The sequence below is a fragment of the Saimiri boliviensis genome, chromosome 5 (assembly GCF_048565385.1).
Source record: "Saimiri boliviensis isolate mSaiBol1 chromosome 5, mSaiBol1.pri, whole genome shotgun sequence".
NCBI lineage: Eukaryota > Metazoa > Chordata > Mammalia > Primates > Cebidae > Saimiri > Saimiri boliviensis.
Window position 1 is genome coordinate 18591230 of NC_133453.1, and position 21581 is coordinate 18612810.

At 37.3% G+C, this 21581-nt stretch overlaps 1 protein-coding gene across 1 annotated transcript in view; it reads left to right on the forward strand.

Annotated features, from left to right (window-relative positions):
- The window catches only part of FARSB (phenylalanyl-tRNA synthetase subunit beta), a 78718-nt gene that overhangs the window by 34156 nt on the left and 22981 nt on the right, over window positions 1–21581 (forward strand). The window contains exons 14-16 of the mRNA XM_039469791.2: window positions 1922–2014; window positions 6924–7041; window positions 21308–21463. Of these exons, the coding sequence (XP_039325725.1) occupies window positions 1922–2014; window positions 6924–7041; window positions 21308–21463 (367 nt within the window). The remainder of the gene's footprint in view (window positions 1–1921; window positions 2015–6923; window positions 7042–21307; window positions 21464–21581) is intronic.

Sequence of the window (21581 nt, forward strand, 5' to 3'; positions counted from 1 at the left end):
AGTATTTGTAAAAATTATGAGCTTGATTAACTTGTTATATTTTTCTAACACATTAAAATAAACACTAAATATTAACATTAAAAAAAAAGTTGCTGGCAGGCACAGTGACTCACGCCTGTAATCCCAGCACTTTGGGAGGCTGAGGTGGGCAGATCGCTTGAGACTAGGAGTTTGAGACCAGCCTAGCCAACGTGACAAAACCCTATCTCTACTAAAAATACAAAAATTAGTCGGACATTGTAGTGGACACCTGGAATCCTAGCTACTTGGGAGGCTGAAGCAGGAGAGTCACTTGAACCTAGGAGGTGGAGACTGCAGCAAGCTGAGATTGCACTACCACACTCCAGCCTGTCTCAAAAAAAAAAAAAAAGTTTCTTACTGTGTACTAACTACTGCCATTGAAGGTAGCTTAATTTAAATTGCTTCTTGTCACTATTCCTTATTATTCATTGCCATGAGAAAACACAAGGTCACTCAGATACACAGCTGCATTGCCACATGTCTGTGGAGTCTTTTTCTTTTTCACAGAAAGGACTAGTTTCAGTTGAGAGTAGATTGCTTCAAGTCAATTGCATTTCCTAATTAATCAATCACAGTATACCTAAATCTTGCTGTAAAGCCTCTTTATGCTGTGGGGAAAACACTTATCCCCAGTGTGCGTGCCACCACTCTTCACCTCGGCAGCCACAGCACATCAGGGAGCTGTTTTCTGCTGTGCCTGGATGTGGCTTCAGGATCTTCTTAAGAAAGCATGGCAAGAAGCACTAGAACTGACATTGACATGAAATGAATTATTTTTACCATTTCAGTTGGTATGTACCATTTTGTTTTTATGAATGAAATATAGGCCAACTAGTCCTTGAAAACTAGTTGTAGAAGAGTATAATGAACAATATTGCCTAACACTGGACAATATTACAATAATCTGATGGTATATCAGTTTTTGTGTTGCATTTTAAATGCTGTTTCAAAAAGTTAGCATTACTATACATGATAATAGTTTATCCTTGATAATGATTTGTCATTTATCATCATCGTTGATATTTTTGAGTGCCTACTCTGTGCCAGGCATCATACTTGCATTTTCTCATTATATCATTTATTATTAGACTTGATACATCTAAAAGTCAAGTGAATTTTTAATTTTATAACTTCTGCCTACATTGCTGGTTTCTGAGGGTGACAAGCGTCTTTCTCTTTGATGGGTGGGTACTAAGGAATTTATTTGTTATAAGAGTTTCAGGCATGTGCACAGAAGTTAAGTGATACAGTAAAAGAGAGTTCCAGTCACTTGAATTCTGTTCTCAGTCCTACTATTCTGCCACAGGTCAATATGGATTTAGCAAGGGTTACAATGGTAGTCAAAATAGAAAGTCATGAAATACCAAGGAGGGAGAGAAAGTTTCTGACTGGAGTCATTAGGAACATTTTTATGGAAGAGAAGTCATTTAAGTAGGGCCTTAGAGAAGGGCAGCAAATGGGGGTGGGAGTGCATTTCAGGTAACGTAGGGAAACATAAAGTTTAGGGAATGGCTAGGGCATCATGGGAGATTAGATTGGAAAGGTAAATGGGAAACTAGCTTAGGAAGGGCCTGAGTACAGGTTATACCGTAATCTCCACATGAGAAATTTACTTTAGCTCTGCATGATGGCTAGGACTCACTGTGAGAGAAGTATTAATGTTAAATTCCATCTGCTGTGGGGCTGAGACAGATGTGTGTTTATTTTTAGCTTAATCTTTTTGTTTGTGTAGTTTTTGTTAATTATTACTACATTTACCTCAGTTCACATCAGGCCTATTCTTAACTTGCTGATATGTGGAGAGAATATAAATTGCTCTTAGAAGTTGACTTACAGTATTACTTTTTATTTTAAACTTAATTGCTTTTCCATATTCATCTATTTTTTATGTACTTTGCAGTGCTCCCAAGAAGATATTGCTGATAAACTTGGTGTGGATATCTCTGCAACAAAGGCAGTCCACATAAGTAATCCTAAAACAGCTGAATTTCAGGTAAGAATTTTAAGTAGGTGAGAATTCAGGTAAAAACTCAGAGGCAGTACCTGAGTTAGGACAAGTCTCTTCAGTTATTATACCTGAGATGGTGAAATCTTAGAGCTTTTTAATAATATCTTCTTGGGCAAGTTTATAGTTGGTTATTACATGCTTTGCTGTCGAAAATTCTTAAAACTTTAAAAAACAATCTTTTCTTGATTAACTTTATGCTTGGTTCTTACTTGCTTTGTATTCTCTGGCCCTGTCTCTCTTGTCTGAACTTTCCGTTTCATAGTTGATTTTATTTAATACACTTTTCAAATTTCATCTTTTTTCCTTTAATTTTTTGAGACGGAGTCTCACTCTGTTGCTCAGGCTGGAGCGCAGTAGCATGATCTCGACTCACTGCAGCCTCTGCCTCCTGGGTTCAAATGATTCTCCTGCATCACCCTCCCAGGTAGTTGGGATTACAGGTGTGTACCACCACGCTTGGCTGATTTTTGTCTTTTTAGTAGAGATGGGTTTTCACCATATTGATGAGGCTGGTCCTGAAGTTCTAGCCTCAGTGATCCACCTGCCTTTGCCTCCCAAGGTGCTGGGATTATAGGAATGAACTACTGAGTCCAGCCAGATTTTATCTCTTTTCCATTTGTTTGTAATAAATAAATCAGAACCTCTTCCCAGTTCCTTTGTAAATCATTCTCTTTGAAATTGCTCATTACATCAGTTCTTGATTGTGCTGCTTATGTCTGTTATTGTAATTGTCTAAGTTTATTGGCAGTTTCATTTAGAATTTAGGAATATTTAAATGATAATGATACTACTTTAATATTAAGTATTAAATGATCTGTGTTATAGATTAGGATAATGACTGTAAGAGGAACATATTTTAAGATGATAACAGCTTTACTTATTAATAACTTTAAATAGTTATCTCTCTTTTATACTAATCAGCTCTTATTCTCTGTCTCTTGCATATACAAGTCTGTATGTTTTTTAACCCAGACTTTAGAGAAAATCATGTCTTCTAGAGTCAAGGGGAAATCTTAGAACTGGAAGGTTATATTTTAAAGAAGGTTAATGCTATTATAAATAATGAATTCTGATTTGAAATAGTTTCTTTGTATTTTGGTTTTTACTTCTGCAAAAATAAGGGACTGAGTTAGTTCTAAAAATCTAAAAGTTCGGCAAGTGTTTAAATTTAAAAATTCTAAATTTTATCTATAGAACTATCTGCTAATGTAGATTAGAGCTAGACTAAAGAACTAATTGATAATATATATCAAATAAATGAATTCTTTTATATGTAGGGTCAGAACTTTGAAAAATCCTTATACTCATTTTGAAAGGATTATAATAATGAATTGTTATATTTTGTATTCTGAGGTCTAGCTTTCTTACTGCTTTTAAAATTTGCCCATGGTGTTCTTTTTAATAAGAGGTATTCACATTTATTTGCATTGAATGATTTTTAGTAAATCTTAATGGATTTTTGTTTATTCCAAATGTGCCATTTTCTCCCAGTTATCAAGCTTGATAGATTACTTTTTTTAAACTTTATTTTATTTTTAGTTGTTTATTTTTTGAGACAGAGCCTTGCTCTTTTGCCCAAGCCAAAGTGCAGTGGTACAATCTTCGCTCCCTGCGACCTCCACCTCCTGGGTTCAGTCGATTCTCATGCCTCAGCCTCTCGAGTAGCTGGGATTACAGGCATGTGCTACCATACCTGGCCAATTTTTGTATTTTGATAGATGGGGTTTTACCATGTTGACCAGGCAGATCTCGAACTCCCAGCCTCAAGTGATCCACCCCCTTGGCCTTCCAGAGTGCTGGGATGACATGCGTGAGCCACCTCGCCTGGCCTTTTTTCAGCTTTTATTTTAGATTCAGTTAGTACTTGTGTAGGTCTGCTACAAAGGTATGTTGCATGATGTTGAGGTTTGGAGTCCTACTGAACCCATCACCCAGGAAGTGAGCATAGTACCCAATAGGTAGTTTTCAGTTCTTACGCCCACCTCCCTCTCTGCCTTGTATTCCCTAGTGAAGCTTGATAGATTTCTTAAGATGTGGTAACTGTTACGATCTTCAGGATTTATATCCTGTCTTATCTATTTTATATAAGTAGAAGGAAAACGATCAGAAATGCATTAAATGTCAGTATAAATAGCTGTGGCTTAGCACACTTAAGGATCAATTTTTCTGCATAAAATACCTTAAAGATGAGAGAGACTGTCTGTCTTTTGACCTAACAGATTCTGTATTTTACCCTGCTTTGCCAACAGGCGAGTCCTACCATTACTAATTTGGTTAAGAGGTTTATACTTATTTTTGATTAAGTTAAATGTGAAGTTCTTCATGGGCCTGTAACTCAGTTTCTTGTCTAAGCCTATTCTTTCTCCTGCATAATTCTTAACTTTGGGCTCTTTTCTGATATAGTAAATATGTTAGAGAATGGACAAGATAAAAATATAACTTAGCTAAAATATATAAAACTTTATTATAGTAAAAAAATTTACAGAATATGGCCAAACCCCTTCCAAATTAACAATATTCCTTAATCTCACATATCCAGTCATTGTTTTAGTTTTTCCAATTGTCAATTTTTTTTTTAACAGTTTGAGTTGGGATTCAAATGTGGTTCATACATTGACATTGATTTACGTGCTTTTCATGTCTCTGTTAATCTGCAAGTTGCACCACCCATCCTTCCATCTTTCTTTCTTTTCCTTTTAGTTTGTTTATTGAAGAAACTGAGTCATTTGTCCTACAGAATTCTCACATTTAGGATTTTGCTGAATATATTCCACTGGCCCCCTAAATTTCCAGTATATTAGTAGTTGGATACAGAAGCTTGATCAGATTCAGGTTTAATTTTTTGTATTGCTGTAGGTTTTAAAATATGCAAATAAGGCATATCTGTAAAATACACTGATAAAATTAAGAAAAGTTTTCTATGAAAGTAGTTTATTATATTTCACTAAGTTAAATTTCCTTGTAACTTTTAACATTGTAGTTTTGTTTCTGTGAATGTTTTGGGCACTTGCCCTCCAATGGGGAAAATGAACAATATTTAAGAAGCACCAAGTTGAAGACGAATAGCAGCTTGTTGGTATAGTGAGTGTGATGGGAAAGATGTTCCCTTTTTCCTTCAAAGCACAATCTAGCAATTCCATTTAGAGTCTTAACGGTTTCTTGTGCAAGATCTAAGAGGGTCTGTGTTTTAGCTTGGGTGTTCAGGGCAAACCTCTGTAAAGGGAACATTTGAGCAGACACTTGAAGGAAGGAGGCCACATGTGAACCTAGAGGAAGAATGTATGAGCAGAGTAAGCATGGAGGCCCCAAGATGGAAACCTACTTGCTGACCAGTGTGGCCTCCAGTGTGGCTGGAGTGCAGTGAGCCCACAGGAGCAGCAGGGGTTGAGGGTAGAGAGGGAGGCAGGACACATCACACAGGACCCCAGGTAGGCCATGGATTTTATTCAAAATTTAATGGAAACCTGTTGAAGATTTTTGACCAGAGGAGATGTCATCTTAAAGGACGACACTGTATGAATAGGCTGTAGGTGGCAGGAGTGGAAGCACAGTAGCCAGCTTAAGAAGGTTATGCAATAGTCTGGGCAAAAGATAATAGTGCTTGGGAGCACTGCAAAGCCTTAACTCTTACCGATAATGTTATACCACTGCTTATAAAACCCTTCTGGTAACATGTGTTGGAAGCTAATATATTTCAGATAGCTTATAGGGAGAAATTTATTTCACAGACAAAGCAGGAAAGTTTTGCTTTTTTTAATGTACCAGGATATACATTTCTTAGGAATAGTAAGAATGAAATGACTGTACATAATTTCACATTTGTTTTAGTCAATGAAAAGTTTATAGAGTTATTATTACAGCGTACCCATAGCAGCTGTATATGTTTTTTAGCACCTACATATTTATATTCTGTTTTCCTCATTGTGATGATATTTGAATAGCATTTGTATTTTTCCTGTTCCTAATTTTGATTAATTCATATTTAAAATATTTATGGTTTTATTTATTTGTTTAGAGACAGGATCTCTATTGCCTAAGTTGGAGTACAGTGGTATGATCATAGCCGTGAACTCCTGGGCTCAGACAATCCTCCACCTCAGCTTCCTGAGTAACTGAAACTACAGACGTGTATCTACACCCAGCTAATTTTTAAATTTGTAGAGGTGGTGTTTTGCTATGTTGCCCAGGCTGGTCTCAAACTCCTAGGCTCAAGTGATCCTGCTACCACGGCCTCCCAAAGCATTGGGACTACAGGTGTGAGCCATGGTGCCTGACCCACAGTTAATCTATTTAAACATTTGTATTTCTTGTAGTTTGTGAAATGAGGCAGGCTATGAAAACTTGCATACATGTATTTGAAATCTTGAGAGCAAACTTTAATTTTTAAGATGATAATCAATTAGCTGGGTGCAGTGGTATGTACCTGTAGTTCCAGCTACTTGGGAGGCTGAGGCAGGAGATCACTAGAGCCCAGGCATTTGAGGCTGTCGTGAGCTATGACTGTGCCCATTGCACTCCATCCTATGCAAAAGAGTGAGACTGTGTCTCTAAAACAAGAAAAAATGAAATAAATAAATAAAATGATAATAAAATAACCAATCCTTAGACATAAGCAAACATATTTAAGTTATATTTGTTTCTCATTTATTTTTAAATCAAATTTACGATTTTGCATTTTGTAAATTTGGAAGTCAGAATGTTTTCAGTTCCTTTCAGTTCAATTTCAGTGTCCTGGAGTTGAAAATTGAAAGTGACTTGGATATTTTAGGGCATGGCATTTTCCGGAAGTGCCTTCCTGTGAAGCCATAGTCTTTCTGCCATAGTCTTTGTCTTTAATCAAGTCTGTCTGTTTGGGTCTTATTTGGCCAGTGCAATTTCATGTCTTTTCCTGTAGGTGGCACGCACTACCCTTCTTCCTGGCCTCCTGAAGACCATAGCAGCAAATCGTAAGATGCCCCTTCCTCTGAAACTGTTTGAAATCTCTGACATTGTAATAAAAGATTCTAATACAGGTAAGAATAAGTCACCTTTGATTTGATTTGTGTATTTAAAGCACTTTTTTCATTATGAAAACCTTAACTATATATAAAAGAAAAAATAGTATAATTAGCCCCTGTGTACCTAGCACCCACCTTCAACAGTTATAAACACATGGGCAGGCGTGTTTCATCTATACTACTATTAACTTGCCATATTATTTTAATATGAATCATAGACATTGTATCATTTCATCAGCAAACACTTTAGTATATATATATTTTGGAGACAGTTTTACTCTGTCACCCAGGCTGGAGTGCAGTGGAGTGATCTTGGCCCATGGCAACTTATGCCTTCTGGGTTCAAATGATTCTCATGCTTCAGCCTCCTGAATAGCTGGGATTAAAGGCATGTGCCACCACATCCGGCCAATTTTTGTGTTTTTAGTAGAGATGGTGTTTCAACCATGTTGGCCAGGCTGGTCGTGAACTCCTGACCTCAGGTGATCCTTGGCCTCCCAACCTGCTGGGATTACAGGTGTGAGTCATCACACCCAGCCACTGTGTTTCTAAAAGATAAGTGCTATCACTTTAGTTTTATTTGTTTTATAAATTTAATTTTTATGATTAATTTATTTGAATCAGAATTCAAGGTCCAGCTATTTGATTGCTATAGCTCTCATTTCTTTTAATGGAAAGCATTTTTGAACAAAGGATTTAGTAAATAAGATTTCTATTAAAATCTCACTTGACAAGCACTGTGGAACATTTTCTTTTTTGTTATTGTTGTTTTGTTTTCTTTTTGTTTGTTTGTCTTTTTTATCTTGGAACATTTTCTTATATGACATGATTTATATGCATATCGTCTTAACATACTTGATACTGTGTCGTTCTAGTTTCGCAGTGATTGTCCACCATTACCATTGTACCAGTGACTGCGAATATGTTTTACCACTTTTTGTTACTTTTGAGTAAGCCCTGGACTTGTTAGTATAGTAGGTTGCTTGGTCCAACACTTGGAATGTGGTGGTTATTTAATGAGTATATATTTACTAAATACTTCCACTTGATTGCCAAGGGATTCAGTCTGGTTCAAACTCCACATCTCCAGTCTCTGATACAAATCTGACTGTTTGAAGCTGTATGTGCATTGATCTCTTGGGGAGCAGTACCTTAAGTGACTCAATTGCTGTGTTTCCTTGGCTCTTGGATTTAACAGATCAATTCCTAGCAGCATTTATGCAGCGATGCTTACTCTAGACTGTACAAAATTCACTGTGTTCTTTTGAATCAGCTGACAGAAGCAGAGACTTTATTCTCAATTTCTTCTGAAGAGGATAATGCACTTCATTCTTAACTTCCCAAAGTAGTCACAACTATTGACTGTAAATCAACCTGTCGAGGAAATACAGAGATATGACCAGAGGTAGTATTGTCCATGGCAAACTCTCCAACCAAGACTGGATTCCGTCTGTTCCCAAGTATTGTCCCATTTAATGGATTGGAAAATTAAAACAGAAAGTGGTAATTTGCCCAGGGCTGCATAAAATATTGGACTTGCAGCTGGAGCCATAGTATAAGGTCTCAGTCATACATCCTTAGAGAATGGAAGTTCATTTTTTTCTTTTTTTGAGACAAAGTCTTGCCAGACTCTGTCTGGTAAGAAGGGTAGTGTGTGCCACCTACAGGAAAACTCCTGTTGCCAGACTGGAGTACTACCCTTCTTCCTGGCCTCCTGGAGCGGTCTCGGCTCACTGCAACCTCCACTTCCCAGGTTCAAGTGATTATCCTGCTACTGCCACCTGAGTAGCTGGGACTGCAGGCATGCACCACCACACCCAGCTAGTTCTTGTATTTTTAGTAGGTTTCCCCATGTCAGTCAGGATGGTCTTGATCTCTTGACCTTGTGATCCGTCTACCTCGGTCTCCCAAAGTGCTGGGATTACAGGTGTGAGCCACTGTGCTTGGCCGAAAGTTCATTTTTAGTATCACTATGTAGAATTTTCTTTAGATGGTAAATTTACTATAATAGAAATCAGAAACACTTTTAGTGCCAGCTGCAAATAGTTTTGAGTGCCTTAAATCCTCCATTGGTACAGATAACTGAGAATTTGATATGATTCCCATGTCAAATTTTTCTGTTAGCCTTGACTTGTTTCCATACATCCTACTTCTTTGAGTTTTATATTGCTTTGATCCTTGACGATCTGTTCATATTTAGAAATATATGGCTATGTTTATAAATACAGGATTAGGTTAATTACACTAGGTTTCTTCAAAAGTTTTGTAATACTGTTTCAGCAGTAGGCCTCTTCCCTAAGTGCTAGGGCTCCCTAAGGGCTGTGCACAGTTCTGCGGGGCTGGGCATGCTCATAGCCAGGCAGAAGGTACAGGTGAGGAAGCTAGGGTTGTTGTAGGGATGGGGCACTTGCCTGTATTTTAGTCCTGGGTAGTGGTGCCTTTGCTATATTTGTTTTACTTTGTGTTTGTTGGAAAGGCCCAGGCATAGACGGTACTCTGCTTCTCTTTCTGGCCCCAAGGCCTGTGTTTAGAATGACTTCCTTATTAAAAGAGCTGTTTTTAAATGCTAGTGCTATAGGCCATCTTCTAACAAATTACCTAGGTGGCCGGGTGTGTTGGCTCATGCTTGTGATCCCAGCACTTTGGGAGGCCAAGGTGGGAGGATCTTTTGAGCCCAGAAGGTTGAGGCTGCAGTAAGCTATGTTCATACCAACTGCACTATAGCCTGGGCGACAGAGTAAGATCTGTCTCCAAAACAAAACAAAACAAAAGACAAACTACTGAGGTGATTATCCCAGAAACTCAGTTCATATACTTTTTAGATTTGCATTTCTGTGGGACTTTGTTTCGTCGGGAAGGATAGTTCCAATTTCTGTAGGAAACCTCTTTTATATGTATCTTTAGTTATAATTGCTCTGTTTTCTTCATTGATTCATTTCTGATATTACTTTTGCCTTTTGATTTGCAACATTCTGCTTTACTCTTTTTTAAAAAAAATTTTCCATCATCAATGGGACTTAAGAAATGAAGGGAGGTAAATGTGCTTGGTAAACCTGCTATCTTGAAAACATACTTTATTTGGAGTATGTTTTCTGTTTAGATAGGCCTGGATTTTCTTTCATAACAAAACGAGCTTCTCTGATGGAGTATTTTAAATATGTACATGTGAATTCCCTACTTGTTGCCTGGTGTACATGGAGGACTGTAGGGAAGGCAGCAAATCACCACAGTTCCATAGAAAGACTGCATGCAGCCATAGTGCTTGGCTAGGAGTCATGGTTCTGCCTTTACCAGCTGCTTAACTTCAGACTATTTATTCTCTCTATGGCTCAGCTTCCTCATCTACACAGTGGGAATAATGATCACACTTATTTCATTGATGTGTTATAAGGATTAAATGTAATTGCAGTTTGAAAAATTCTAGCCACATAATAAGAACTGTTGGTGTTTGCTCTGGAGGATTGCTTGAGTCCAGGAGTTCTGGGCTGTAGTGCACTATGCCGATCGGGTGTCCACATTAAGTTTGGCATCAATATGGTGACCTCCTGGGAGCGGGGGACCACGAGGTTGCCTAAGGAGGGGTGAACCAGTCCAGGTCAGAAATGGAGCAGGTCAAAACTCCCATGCTGATCAGTAGTGGGATCGAGCCTCTGAAAAGTCACTGCACTCTAGCCGGGGCAACAAAGCAAGACCCTGCCTCTTAAAAAATTTTTTCTTTAAAAATAATAAAATAAAAAGAAATTTACAGTTCCTAAGCTCAGATACCTTAGCATTCTGGTTTATGGGAAATTTTTACATGAATGGCTTAGCTGTCCATTAAAGGGCTGATGTCACCTTGCTGAGGCACTTGGGGCTGATTTTTATCCTAACTTTTGACTTAATTGGTTCTGTTATGCCCTTTTTTTTTTTTTTTTTGAGACAGAGTCTTGCTCTGTTGCCTAGGCTGGGCTGGCAGTGGTACGATCCTGGTTCACTGCAACCTCTGCCTCCCAGGTTCAACCAATTCTCCTGCCTCAGCCTCCTGAGTAGCTGGGATTATAGGTATGCGCCACCACACTTGGCTAATTTTTGTATTTTTAGTGGAGACGGAGTTTCACTATGTTGGTCAGGCTGGTCTTGAACTCTTGACCTTGTCATCTGCCCTCTTCGGCTTCCAAAGTGCTAGGATTATAGGCGTGAGCCACTGTGCCAGGCTCTTTTTTTTTCCTTTTTTTTTTTTTTTTTTTTTTTTGTAAGAATAAGAAAAACAAAACAGACTATTGTGAGAATATATTTATGGAAACGGGAATGTTGTTTTTTAAGTAGTTTGTCACCTACTTTTTTTTGGTGAATTAATGTGTTTTTACTGTCTCTCAAGCCAGTAACCATTTTTCTCTGTTGGATTTACATTAGGGATTTCCTTCTAAATATTGAAACTTTTTTTGAAGAAAAAAGTCTAAACAACAGTTTTCCAGTTAATGTGATAGTTCCTCAAATTTTCATTGGTGGGAGCAGTACCCAAACTACTGGTTCAAAAGAGTGGAGGTGGCGTGGTTAAGAATGAGCAGGACAGTCTCGTTCAGCACAGCACTTCGGTGGAAGATTTTTAAGTTCCTCTTCTTCGCTAGAGACTGCTTTAGAATATCAGAGAAAGAGTTGCCAGACTTGAGGGAGACAAACGTGAGCAGATTCTGACAGATCATGCTCAGAGAGAATGTACCAGTTGCCCCTTGTAGCTCAGAAGGGAGCAATAGTTGCCATTAACTAACTTGTTTTCTAATGTTAAGGGAAGACCCCGCATTCTCAGTCTTGTGTCAGTTTGGGGTGGGCAAGCATGTCTTCCAAAATGAAAATGAAAATAAAATCCCTACTGGATTTTGATATGCCTCTCACGCATTTTATGTGACCAGTATTCCTCTAAGAGTAGATGAAAGACTGCTAGCCCTGTTTTCATGCTTGACCTCGTCGGACAGTTTCTTATTCTAATGTAGACTTTTTTGATTGACCATCCACGTTGTGTGAGACTGTCAGGCTGCCAGTTTACAGATTGCATAAGGCACACTTTTCGAGCATTAAGACTTCCACTCTAAATCAGACACATTCAGGTTCTTGAGGCTGAGCCAACCTCTGCATTTACTCAGTCTCCAAATGCAAAGTTGCTGCAACATTTAAAAAAACTAGTCATGACTCAAGGGACTCAGCTGATGTATGCCTTTTATTGGGCAGAGTGGCATATGTTTTTGGAATGAGAAGTTAAATGCAGACTCTGCTGTGGGGCAAATTTTTTAGTTGATAACAAGGAAGTCAACAGACGCAGCACTGAAGCTGCCGTATCAGGCTGCTGTGTGAGCAATTGATTGGTTTCAGTCCTTAATATTTTTATTTTTTCTGTTAAATGTCAGGAACAACTAAACTGTAAACAAAATAGTAAGAAAAATGACTTCTGGGGTGCAAAGGACCTAATTGTGAATTCCTAAACTTTATGCCCAGAAAAGCAATTGTATTTTGCAAAATCTAATATTCTGGCTTTTTCTTAAATACAGATTGACTTCTGCAATTGCAGTTTATTCCTTTATGGTTACTGAAGCTGCCAATATATGTAAAATTTCCCTGAAATGGCAAGAGAAAACACATCACTGAGTTAAGTTTAAGTATAAAAGGAACAAGAGCCTAAGAAACATTGGTTTGGCATTGTAATGTAGGTGGGTGATTAGGCCAGGTGTGGTGGCTCACGCCTGTAATCCCAGTACTTTGGGGTGCCAAGGCAGGCAGATCACCTGAGGTCAGGAGTTCAAGAGCAGCCTGGCCAACACTGTGAAACCCTATCTCTACTAAAAAAAAAAAAAAAAATCAAAAATTAGCTGGGTGTGATGGCTTACGCCTGTAATCTCAGCACTTTGGAAGGCCAAGGCAGGCAGATCCCATGAAGTTGAGAGTTTGAGACCAGTCTGACCAATATGGAGAAACCCCTTCTCTTTTAAAAATACAAAATTAGTGGAGTGTGGTGATGCATGCTTGTAATCTTAGCTATTCAGGAGGCTGAGACAGGAGAATCACTTGAACCTGGAGGTAGAGGTTGCAGAGCAGAGATTGCAGCATTGCACTTCAGCCTGGGCAACAAGGGTGAAACTGTCTCAAAAAAAAAAAAAGAGGGTGATTTAGATTTAGCAGGATACAATCATCCAGTTGCCAATTTGACATATATCTGTGGAGAACCCTGAAAATCAAATTGCCATGCATTTTGGTTATAACTACTACATTTACAAAATTTTGGATTTTAGTAAATACAGTAGATAGAATAGGATAGGTTAAAGCCTCTTGACTACTCATAAGGCTCCAGTTAGCATCAGTTTCTTCATGAAGCATGCTAAGACTTCACCTTTTGCTCAAAGCATTCTTTCTTTCTCTAAAGCATTGCTGTAGTCCTGGTGCAAGCCACATTTCCTCTACCCCTCAAATCACTGACAAAATAGTTTTTAAAATTTCACAGTCTCCCTGAAACTTTTCTAAATGAGAAAATGATCTACTTCTTCTTACCCTGCTTAGTAGGTAAAGATGTAGAAATCCAGATTTTTCTTTTAAACTTTAGTCACAATGTATGTTTAAGATTCTTGTTCCTTTCTCCTCCCTTGACCACCACAGCCATCAAAGAACAAACCTAATTCACTGTTATTTTATGATTTGGTATATTCATTCAATTTGCTGTTGATTTTTACTGTATATGTATGTTGGTGTTTGTGTATCTGTCTTATAAGTTACAAAACTGTAGTGGTCAGATTTTTTAAGGTTTTTGTGTAAATCTATGCTTAAAAATAACTCAATAAAAGCGTTTTCATTATGGTCTTGTGAAATACTTCAGTTCTGAGAAGTTGTCCAGTAATTTTGGAGCCCTCAAATAATGAGGGATTATCTAGCGTCCACATGTGGAATGTGATTTTCCAAAGAGAGCTTATGTCATCAGTCTGGATTAATTTAATTTTACCATTTCATATTTTTGGCATGTAGAATTTCCAATTAATAATTCAAAAAATATGGGTGTAAGGAGCATTGACATTAACAATTTTTGAAGTACCATCATTTGTATATGTGATGGCATCTTAACTGTGTAAATAGATCATTTTTAATATAGAAAGTTACTTTAGTATATTTGGTTCCACAAAGTTAAGATCTGCTAACATGAGTATAATGTGCCCTGTCATGCATTGAATATTGCATTTTTTTAATAGGTAAAAAATCCATTCCAGGTTTACATTAACTAAATAAAAGCCAACCCACAAAGATGTAACTTTTTCCTTCATGCATTGAGAAGGTCATAGATTTTTTCTTATATTTGTTTCTTGGCTTTTTAGCACTATTTTAAAAAGGAAAGTCTGTACTTCAGTGCTACGATATAGGAGAGCATTTTAAAGAAAATTGTTCTTAAGCTTTATTGTGTTATTTTTTTAATTGAAAATATATTTGTAATGTTTTTAAGACCTTTCATGGATATGTATTTTTAAGAGTAATTCTAATCTTTTCTTTTTAAAAAAAAAAGTATCCAACTTCTTAATACTCTTAGAATTAGTTGCCAGACCTTTTCTGTGCATATACAAACATCGTTTACGCTTTTATGTACAGCCGTAGATATGGATAAATACTTCCTAGTGTTTATACAAATGGGAAATATTTTACCTGTCTTGTTCTGCACCTCATTGTCTCCTTTGAACACATTCTATCGACTTCATTTCTTTTTAATGGCTGGATAATCTTCCATCATATCAATGTACTGTAATTTATTTACTTAGACTTATGAATATTTAGATTTTTACCAAATTTTTGCTAAACTATGTCTGTTGCAAGGAATGTCCTTGTACTTTTATACAAATAGATATTTTTAGAACTAGAACTAATCATTCCATAGGTGTAAACATCTAAATGTTTGATAATTGGTTAAATTTTCTTCGAGAAAGGATATTTTTACAAACTTAGCATCCTACCAAGAGTCTATCAAGGTGCCTGTTTACCCACATTCGATATGATTTTTGGTGGCATTATGTTTTCACAAGATTCTTTTTGCATTTGTGAATCATTTAGACCTGCATTGAAATTCTTCAGGAGATGTATAAAATTTGCAATGTAAGTTATAGTTTTTTTGGTTGCAATATGAAATACCTTTATTGGATGGAATAGGCTTAAAAATCACGGTGCTTTGTTTTCTTTTCTTTTCTTTCTTTCTTTTTTTTTTTTTTTTAAGATGGAGTTTTGCTCTTGTTGCTCAGGCTGGAGTGTAGTGGTACAATCTTGGCTCACTACAGCCTCTGCCTCCCAGGTTCAAGCTATTCTCCAGCCTCAGCCTCCCGAGTAGCTGGGATTACAGGCAAGCACCGCCATGCCTGGCTAATTTTGTATTTTTAGTAGAGATGGGCTTTCTTCATGTTGGTCAGGCTGTTCTCAAACTCCCAGTCTCATGTGATCCACCCACCTTAGCTTCCTAAAGTGCTGGGATTACAGGTGTGAGCCACCACGCCCTGCAGGTTTGTTTTATTTTCTGAACTTGGCCACACTATTAACCTCAAGCTCCATATCAGCCTCTAATTATTCTAGAAGCTATTTTGGTATCCCAGTAGGCTTTCTCCTAGCATCTTTCTTTGGGCTTCTAGGTGAATGTGAGAATAGGAATGGAAAGGCTCTCTGGAAGATTCTGCCTTTTTCCAGTCTGTGCCATGTGTGATAACATAACCAAACACCTGAGCTTTTAATCATGGGGACTTCGGTGGAAGAGGATCTACACTAAGCCGGAGCCTATTTGAAAAATTTGAGTTATATGTAATAGTCATTTACTAGTAGACATCATGTGGCATTCCTTTTTCTTTTCTGTTAAAAAAATCATTTGGCGTGTTCTTTCAGCTTATAGAATTGTAGCTAGCCGCCCCTCCTTTGCACAGCTTAGATCAGCCCTCTCCAGGCAGTACTTTGAAGTCTGGGAAATACATAGATAATTTAGGCTGACATACTTGGCAGGCCCATTTAAAAAGCAGAATTGTTTGATGGCATGACACAAGCGGTCTGTTAACTGAGTTATAAAGAACTGAGGCATTTCCAACAAACCCTAGCTTTGGCATGACATTTAAATAATTCTCATTTTGTGGTGTGTAGTCAGTGGACTTTCTGTGATGTAGTATGGTCTCTTGGTGCAACATACTAGGAAATGGAAATTTTACTATACCCAGCAATTTCATGAAGAGGAATGGTTAGAAATGAGTTTGTGGTTATCTTCTCCTTTGAGATACAAGTAGAGGGAGTTCAGCTACAGTAGAGGGAGTATTTTAGCGAGACGTGATAAAGTAAGTCCAGAGAGAGCAGTAACGTTTGGGAAATGTAAAAAGCCAGCTAATCAGTGTGGAGTTGGGAGAGGGGCACCTAAATAATGAGGTTAATCTATTATTATGGTGGGCTTAATACAATGCTCTAGAAGTCAGGCCTTTCTTTAAAATATTGCAAAATTAATTCTAAAAATATATAGTTCATTATTGTATGTGTATGCTACAAACATCCTGAAACCTTTCTTGAATGAAATCAAGTATAATGTTTTTAAGTTCTCTTTTGGTTTTGATTTTGTTTTGAGGCAGGGTCTCACTCTGTCACCCGGGCATGATCATAACTCACTGCAACCTCGAACTCCTGTGCTCTACGGATCCTCCCACTTCAGCCTCCTGAAGAGCTGGAACTACAGGCACATGGCACCACCACTGTGCCTGGCCAACCTTTACATTTTTAAAATTTGTGGAGATGGGGTCTCACTTTATTGCCCAGTCTGGTCTGAAACTCCTGGGATCAAGTAATCCTTCTGCTTCAGCCTCCTAAAGTGCTGGGATTACAAGCATGAGCCACTGTGCCTGGTATAAATTCTGTATTTTTTATTGTGATTTTATTATTCTCATTACAAGTTTACTTAATTTGTTTTTTAAAATTCTTAAGTTTTTAATCCAGATGCTGCTGTTCGTATCAGAAATATAAAAGTTTTACATAATTTGGAGATCAGGAAAAAAATACTTGGAATTTGGCAAAGTTTACCAAAATAAAGCTTCCAGTTTATGTTGCTAAGCTCTCTCTTAATGATGGTATTACTGTTGGGCTATTCTCTCACAGAAAAATGGAACTACAAAGTTGTTTCAATACGTCCCTGTGTGTTAAAGTGGAAGCATGTGACATCCACACCAACAAATGGGTACCACATGGCAAAAATACCCAGAAGCAAGTCAGTAGTATGAAAGGGATAATTTAGTTCTGTTTCAATTCATTTTTTTCCTTTAGAGAGAAAGAAAGAGAGAGAGAGAGAGAGAGAGAGAGAGACATAGAGAGAGAGACAGAGAGAGAGAGACAGAGAACTTAAGTTTATATTCCTACAGTGGAATCAGGATCTTCATTTTAGTTTATGCACATGGTTGGTTTAGTGGGGTTTTGTGCCTGTCTGATTTTATTGTCGACTTAGAGCTTTTAGATACTGAATTTCTTTATCTTTAAAAATAGAAATGATAAGGGGTGACAGTGGTATCCTACTCACTTACCTAAGCTGACATAGATATGAACCACTGTCTGCTCCTGGCCCATTTTAATAGCTATTTGTGTGTGTTTATCTTTTTTTCTAGGCTTTAAGCATTTACTCAGAAAATAATTATCTGACTAATTATTTTCTGAGTAAATACCAAAAGCCTAGCCTGGTGGCTCATGCCTGTAATCCTAGCACTTTGGGAGGCTGAGGCAGGCAAATTGCCTCAGCCCAGGAGGTCAAGGCTAGCCGGACAACATGGTAAAACACTGTCTCTACTAAAAATGGAAACAAACAAACGAACAAAAAAGTGGGCATGGTGGTGTGTGCTTGTACTCCCAGCTACTCAGGAGGCTGAGTTAGAGGTTTGCCTGAGCCTGGGAAGTCGAGGTTGCAGTGAGCCAAGACTGTGCTGCTGCACTCCACCCTGACCTACTAGAGTGAGACCCTGTCTCAGAAAAAAAAAAATTGTTGAGCGTTTAGGTTGTGGGTGCCTTGTACTGGCTTTGACCTCTACTGTCAGAGGATATCTAGAATAGAGCTCCTTGAGTACAGTGTGTACTGGAAAATGTTAAATGGGAAGGGCAGTTATTTCTTTGTGTCTGTTCAGTCTGAAGTTCAACTCAGAATATACTTGCCATAAGTAACAATACTGTTGATGGCTAGAAACTTCACTGACCCTTAAAAATAATTTATTTCAGTTGCTTAAATGGAATTCTTAAGTATCACAAAAATTTTTGAAAATTAAGACATCTGTTTATCATATAAAAAACATTTCAAGAATGCACATCTTTGACCACATTAAGTGGATATGTAGCCATACATAAGTTTGCATTTATATGTTTGTTTTCATTTAAATCCTTTTGGGTGTACCCTATAGTGGAAAGAACATGATTTAAGACTCAGTCAATTCTAGTCAAATCCTGGTTTCGTAATTTATTAGCAATGTAATTAAATGGATTAGCTCCAGCCAATTAGTTTGACTTTGGGCAAGTTGCTTAATCATTCTGAGTTTTGTTTCTCCATCTGTTTTATAGGAATATTAATACTTACCTTGCATGGTTGTCTTGAGAATTAAATAATATTATAGATAAATTGATAGGTAATACTTGGCATGCGCCAGATAATCGATACCGTAGACTAACAGTTCATGTTAGTTTTCCTTTCTACTCCATTTATGTGCTTGCTTTTATATTATTTTAATTAGAGTACAGTATCTTAAAATATTTGTGTTTTACTTGGATATCGAGAAGATAAAAGGCATTCTGTATTTTATGTCAACCACTGCTAGTAGCTTTTACCTATGGGAGTAAATCTATGGAAAAAGTTTTGCCCAATAAATACTAACATGAAGCAGCTTTCTATTTCCTATTTATTCCCTCTGATATTAGTTTGTTCTTTCTCTTTAATTTGAAAAGCAAAATGAGACCAGCATTCATTCTGTTTGTGTTAGAGCAGCAGTCTCCAGAATTTATTGAAGGGCCACAAGTGTTATAAAGTTAAATGATGACTGCTGACTTTGAGTCTTCCTCTCTATACTATGTACTTCTTTTTAAAAATAAATTTTATTACAGGTTTAGATGATGATAACTATCACTACAAGATCAAAAATAATTCCATTATACCAAAACCCCCTTATTTTAGTCACATTTTTTTTCCCATACCTGACCCCAGGCAACTACTACCTGTTCTCTGTTGCCATAGTTTTGCTTTTTCCAGAATGTCATATAAATGGAATCATTTGTCTGTAGCCTTTTGAGAGCCTTCTTTCTTTTAGTATAATGCCTTTGAGAGTCACCCAAGTTGTCAAGTCTTATCTACAGTTTGTTCCTTTTTATTGCTGAGTAGTGTCCTACTGTATGGATGTACCAATTTGTTTATCCTTCAGGGTTCATTTGGACTATTACAGTTCTTTTTTTTTTTTAATATTGACTTTAGCCAGGCACAATGGCTCATGCAATTCCAGCACTTTGGAAGGCTGAGGTGGGAGGATCATTTGAACCCAGAGTTTGAGACCAGCTTGGGTCAACAGAGTGAGAGTCTCTGCAAAAGACTGAAATATTAGCTGAGTGTGGTGGCACGTGCCTATGGTTCCAGCTACTCTGGAGGCTAAGGTGGGAGGATTGCTTGAGGCAGGAAGCTGAGGCTGCAGTGCAGTGTGATTGTACCAGTATGGAAGACACAGCGAGACCCTATCTCAAACAATAAAGTGAAATAAAATGAAATATTGAGTTTGCAAATTTGTTTTAATTTTCAAAGTAGAATAATATATACTAATCATGGAAAAATTGGGAAATAAATAAAAGTTGGAAAAAATTATCCTTGCCCAAACACAACCTCTGTTAACATTTAGGTAGGAATATTTCTTTCAGTCTTTTTCTCTGTCTGGAGTTTTTTGGCTTATGGTTGTATTTATGTAGTTGTGATTCTGTTTTTCATTTATTTTTTTCAGTTTTGTAGAGATGGGGTATGGTTGTGTTGCCAGGAATGGCTGTGTTGCTCAAACTCCTGCCTTGGCCTTCCAAAGTGCTGGGATTACAGGCATGAGCTATTTTGCCTGGCCCCATTCTTCATATACTTTAAAAAATTATTATTATTGTGGTAAAAAACATATCAGAGCTACTCTCTTAGTAAACAGTACAGTGGTGTTCACTATATGGACATTGTTGTGGGTCTCTAGAACTTTCTATCTTGCATGGCTAAACTTTTATACCCATTCAATATCAATTCCCCATTCCCTTTCTCTCCAGCCCCTGGCAGCTACTGTTCTACTGCCTGTTTCTCCTACTTTCTGTTTCTCCCAATTTCATGGCCTAGATACTTCTCGTAAGTGGAATCACGCGGTATCTGTCCTTCTGTGAGTGGCTTATTTCACTTAGCATAATGTCCTCAAGATTCACCCATGTGGTAGCATAATTTCATAAACTTTAGTATTCTGCTTTTTTTTTCATGCTTTGTGAAGAATGTATTCAACATAAATAGTTTTTAAAAGATTCTAAAACACACACTAGTATAACCATCAGCCACATGAAGAATAGAAGGTTGCCAGTATCCTAAGCTCCTTTTATGACCCCTCCATATCACAGATTCTTCATTTTACCTTGGGTAATTGTTAGCCTAACTTTGGTCATCTTCATTCCCTTAGCTTGCTTCATAGTTTTCCAACCTATGATTGTTCTTTAAATAATGTAACTTAGTTTTGCTTCTTTTTGAACCTTGTGACCTCTTTTTTTAATTGTCATTTACTATTATAAGTATTTGTTGTGCTCTGTTATGATAAACCATCATAAAGATGCTTTCTAAGAGCCACTTAGTATCCTGATGAGTTATCGACTGTACTTTATGTCGTTATCCCTAATTTAAGTTGTTTATAATTTTTACTATTGGAAATAATGTTGTGGTAAATGTCTTTTTACATAAAGCCTTTTTGTATTTAGGATTATTTTCTTTGGATAGTATTAATATTACAAATAAAAGAGTATGAAGTTTTAAGGCTCTGATATATTGCTAAATTGTTTACAAAGAATTTTACCAATTTATACCTCATTGAAGCCTTATTTTTCCTGGTCAGCTTTGAGAGTTTTTCACTCTTTTCCCGAAATAAAACACCTTAGGGAATTTGATAAGCTGAAAAAAGACTGTTTTATCTTATTTTGCATTTCTGAGGTTGAATCAGTTTAATATTTGGTTTTCTTTTCTGTCGACTTTGCCCAAGTTTGTATTAGGGTAAATCAGTTTCATAAGCAATGGTTAATACAGCCTTTATTTTTCCAGATGTAGGTGCAAAAAACTACAGGCATCTCTGTGCTGTGTATTACAACAAGAATCCTGGGTTTGAGATCATTCATGGTCTGCTGGACAGAATTATGCAGTTGCTTGATGTGCCTCCTGGTGAAGACAAGGCGGGCTATGTGATTAGAGCATCAGAAGGTAAGACAGATGAGCTGAGTCCAGAGTTAGTGACAATGTCAGGAAGCTGCTACACCCTGTTTTTGATAAAGTTGATATTTTTGATTTGGGATTGTAGAAAGGAAGAGAGATAGAGCTT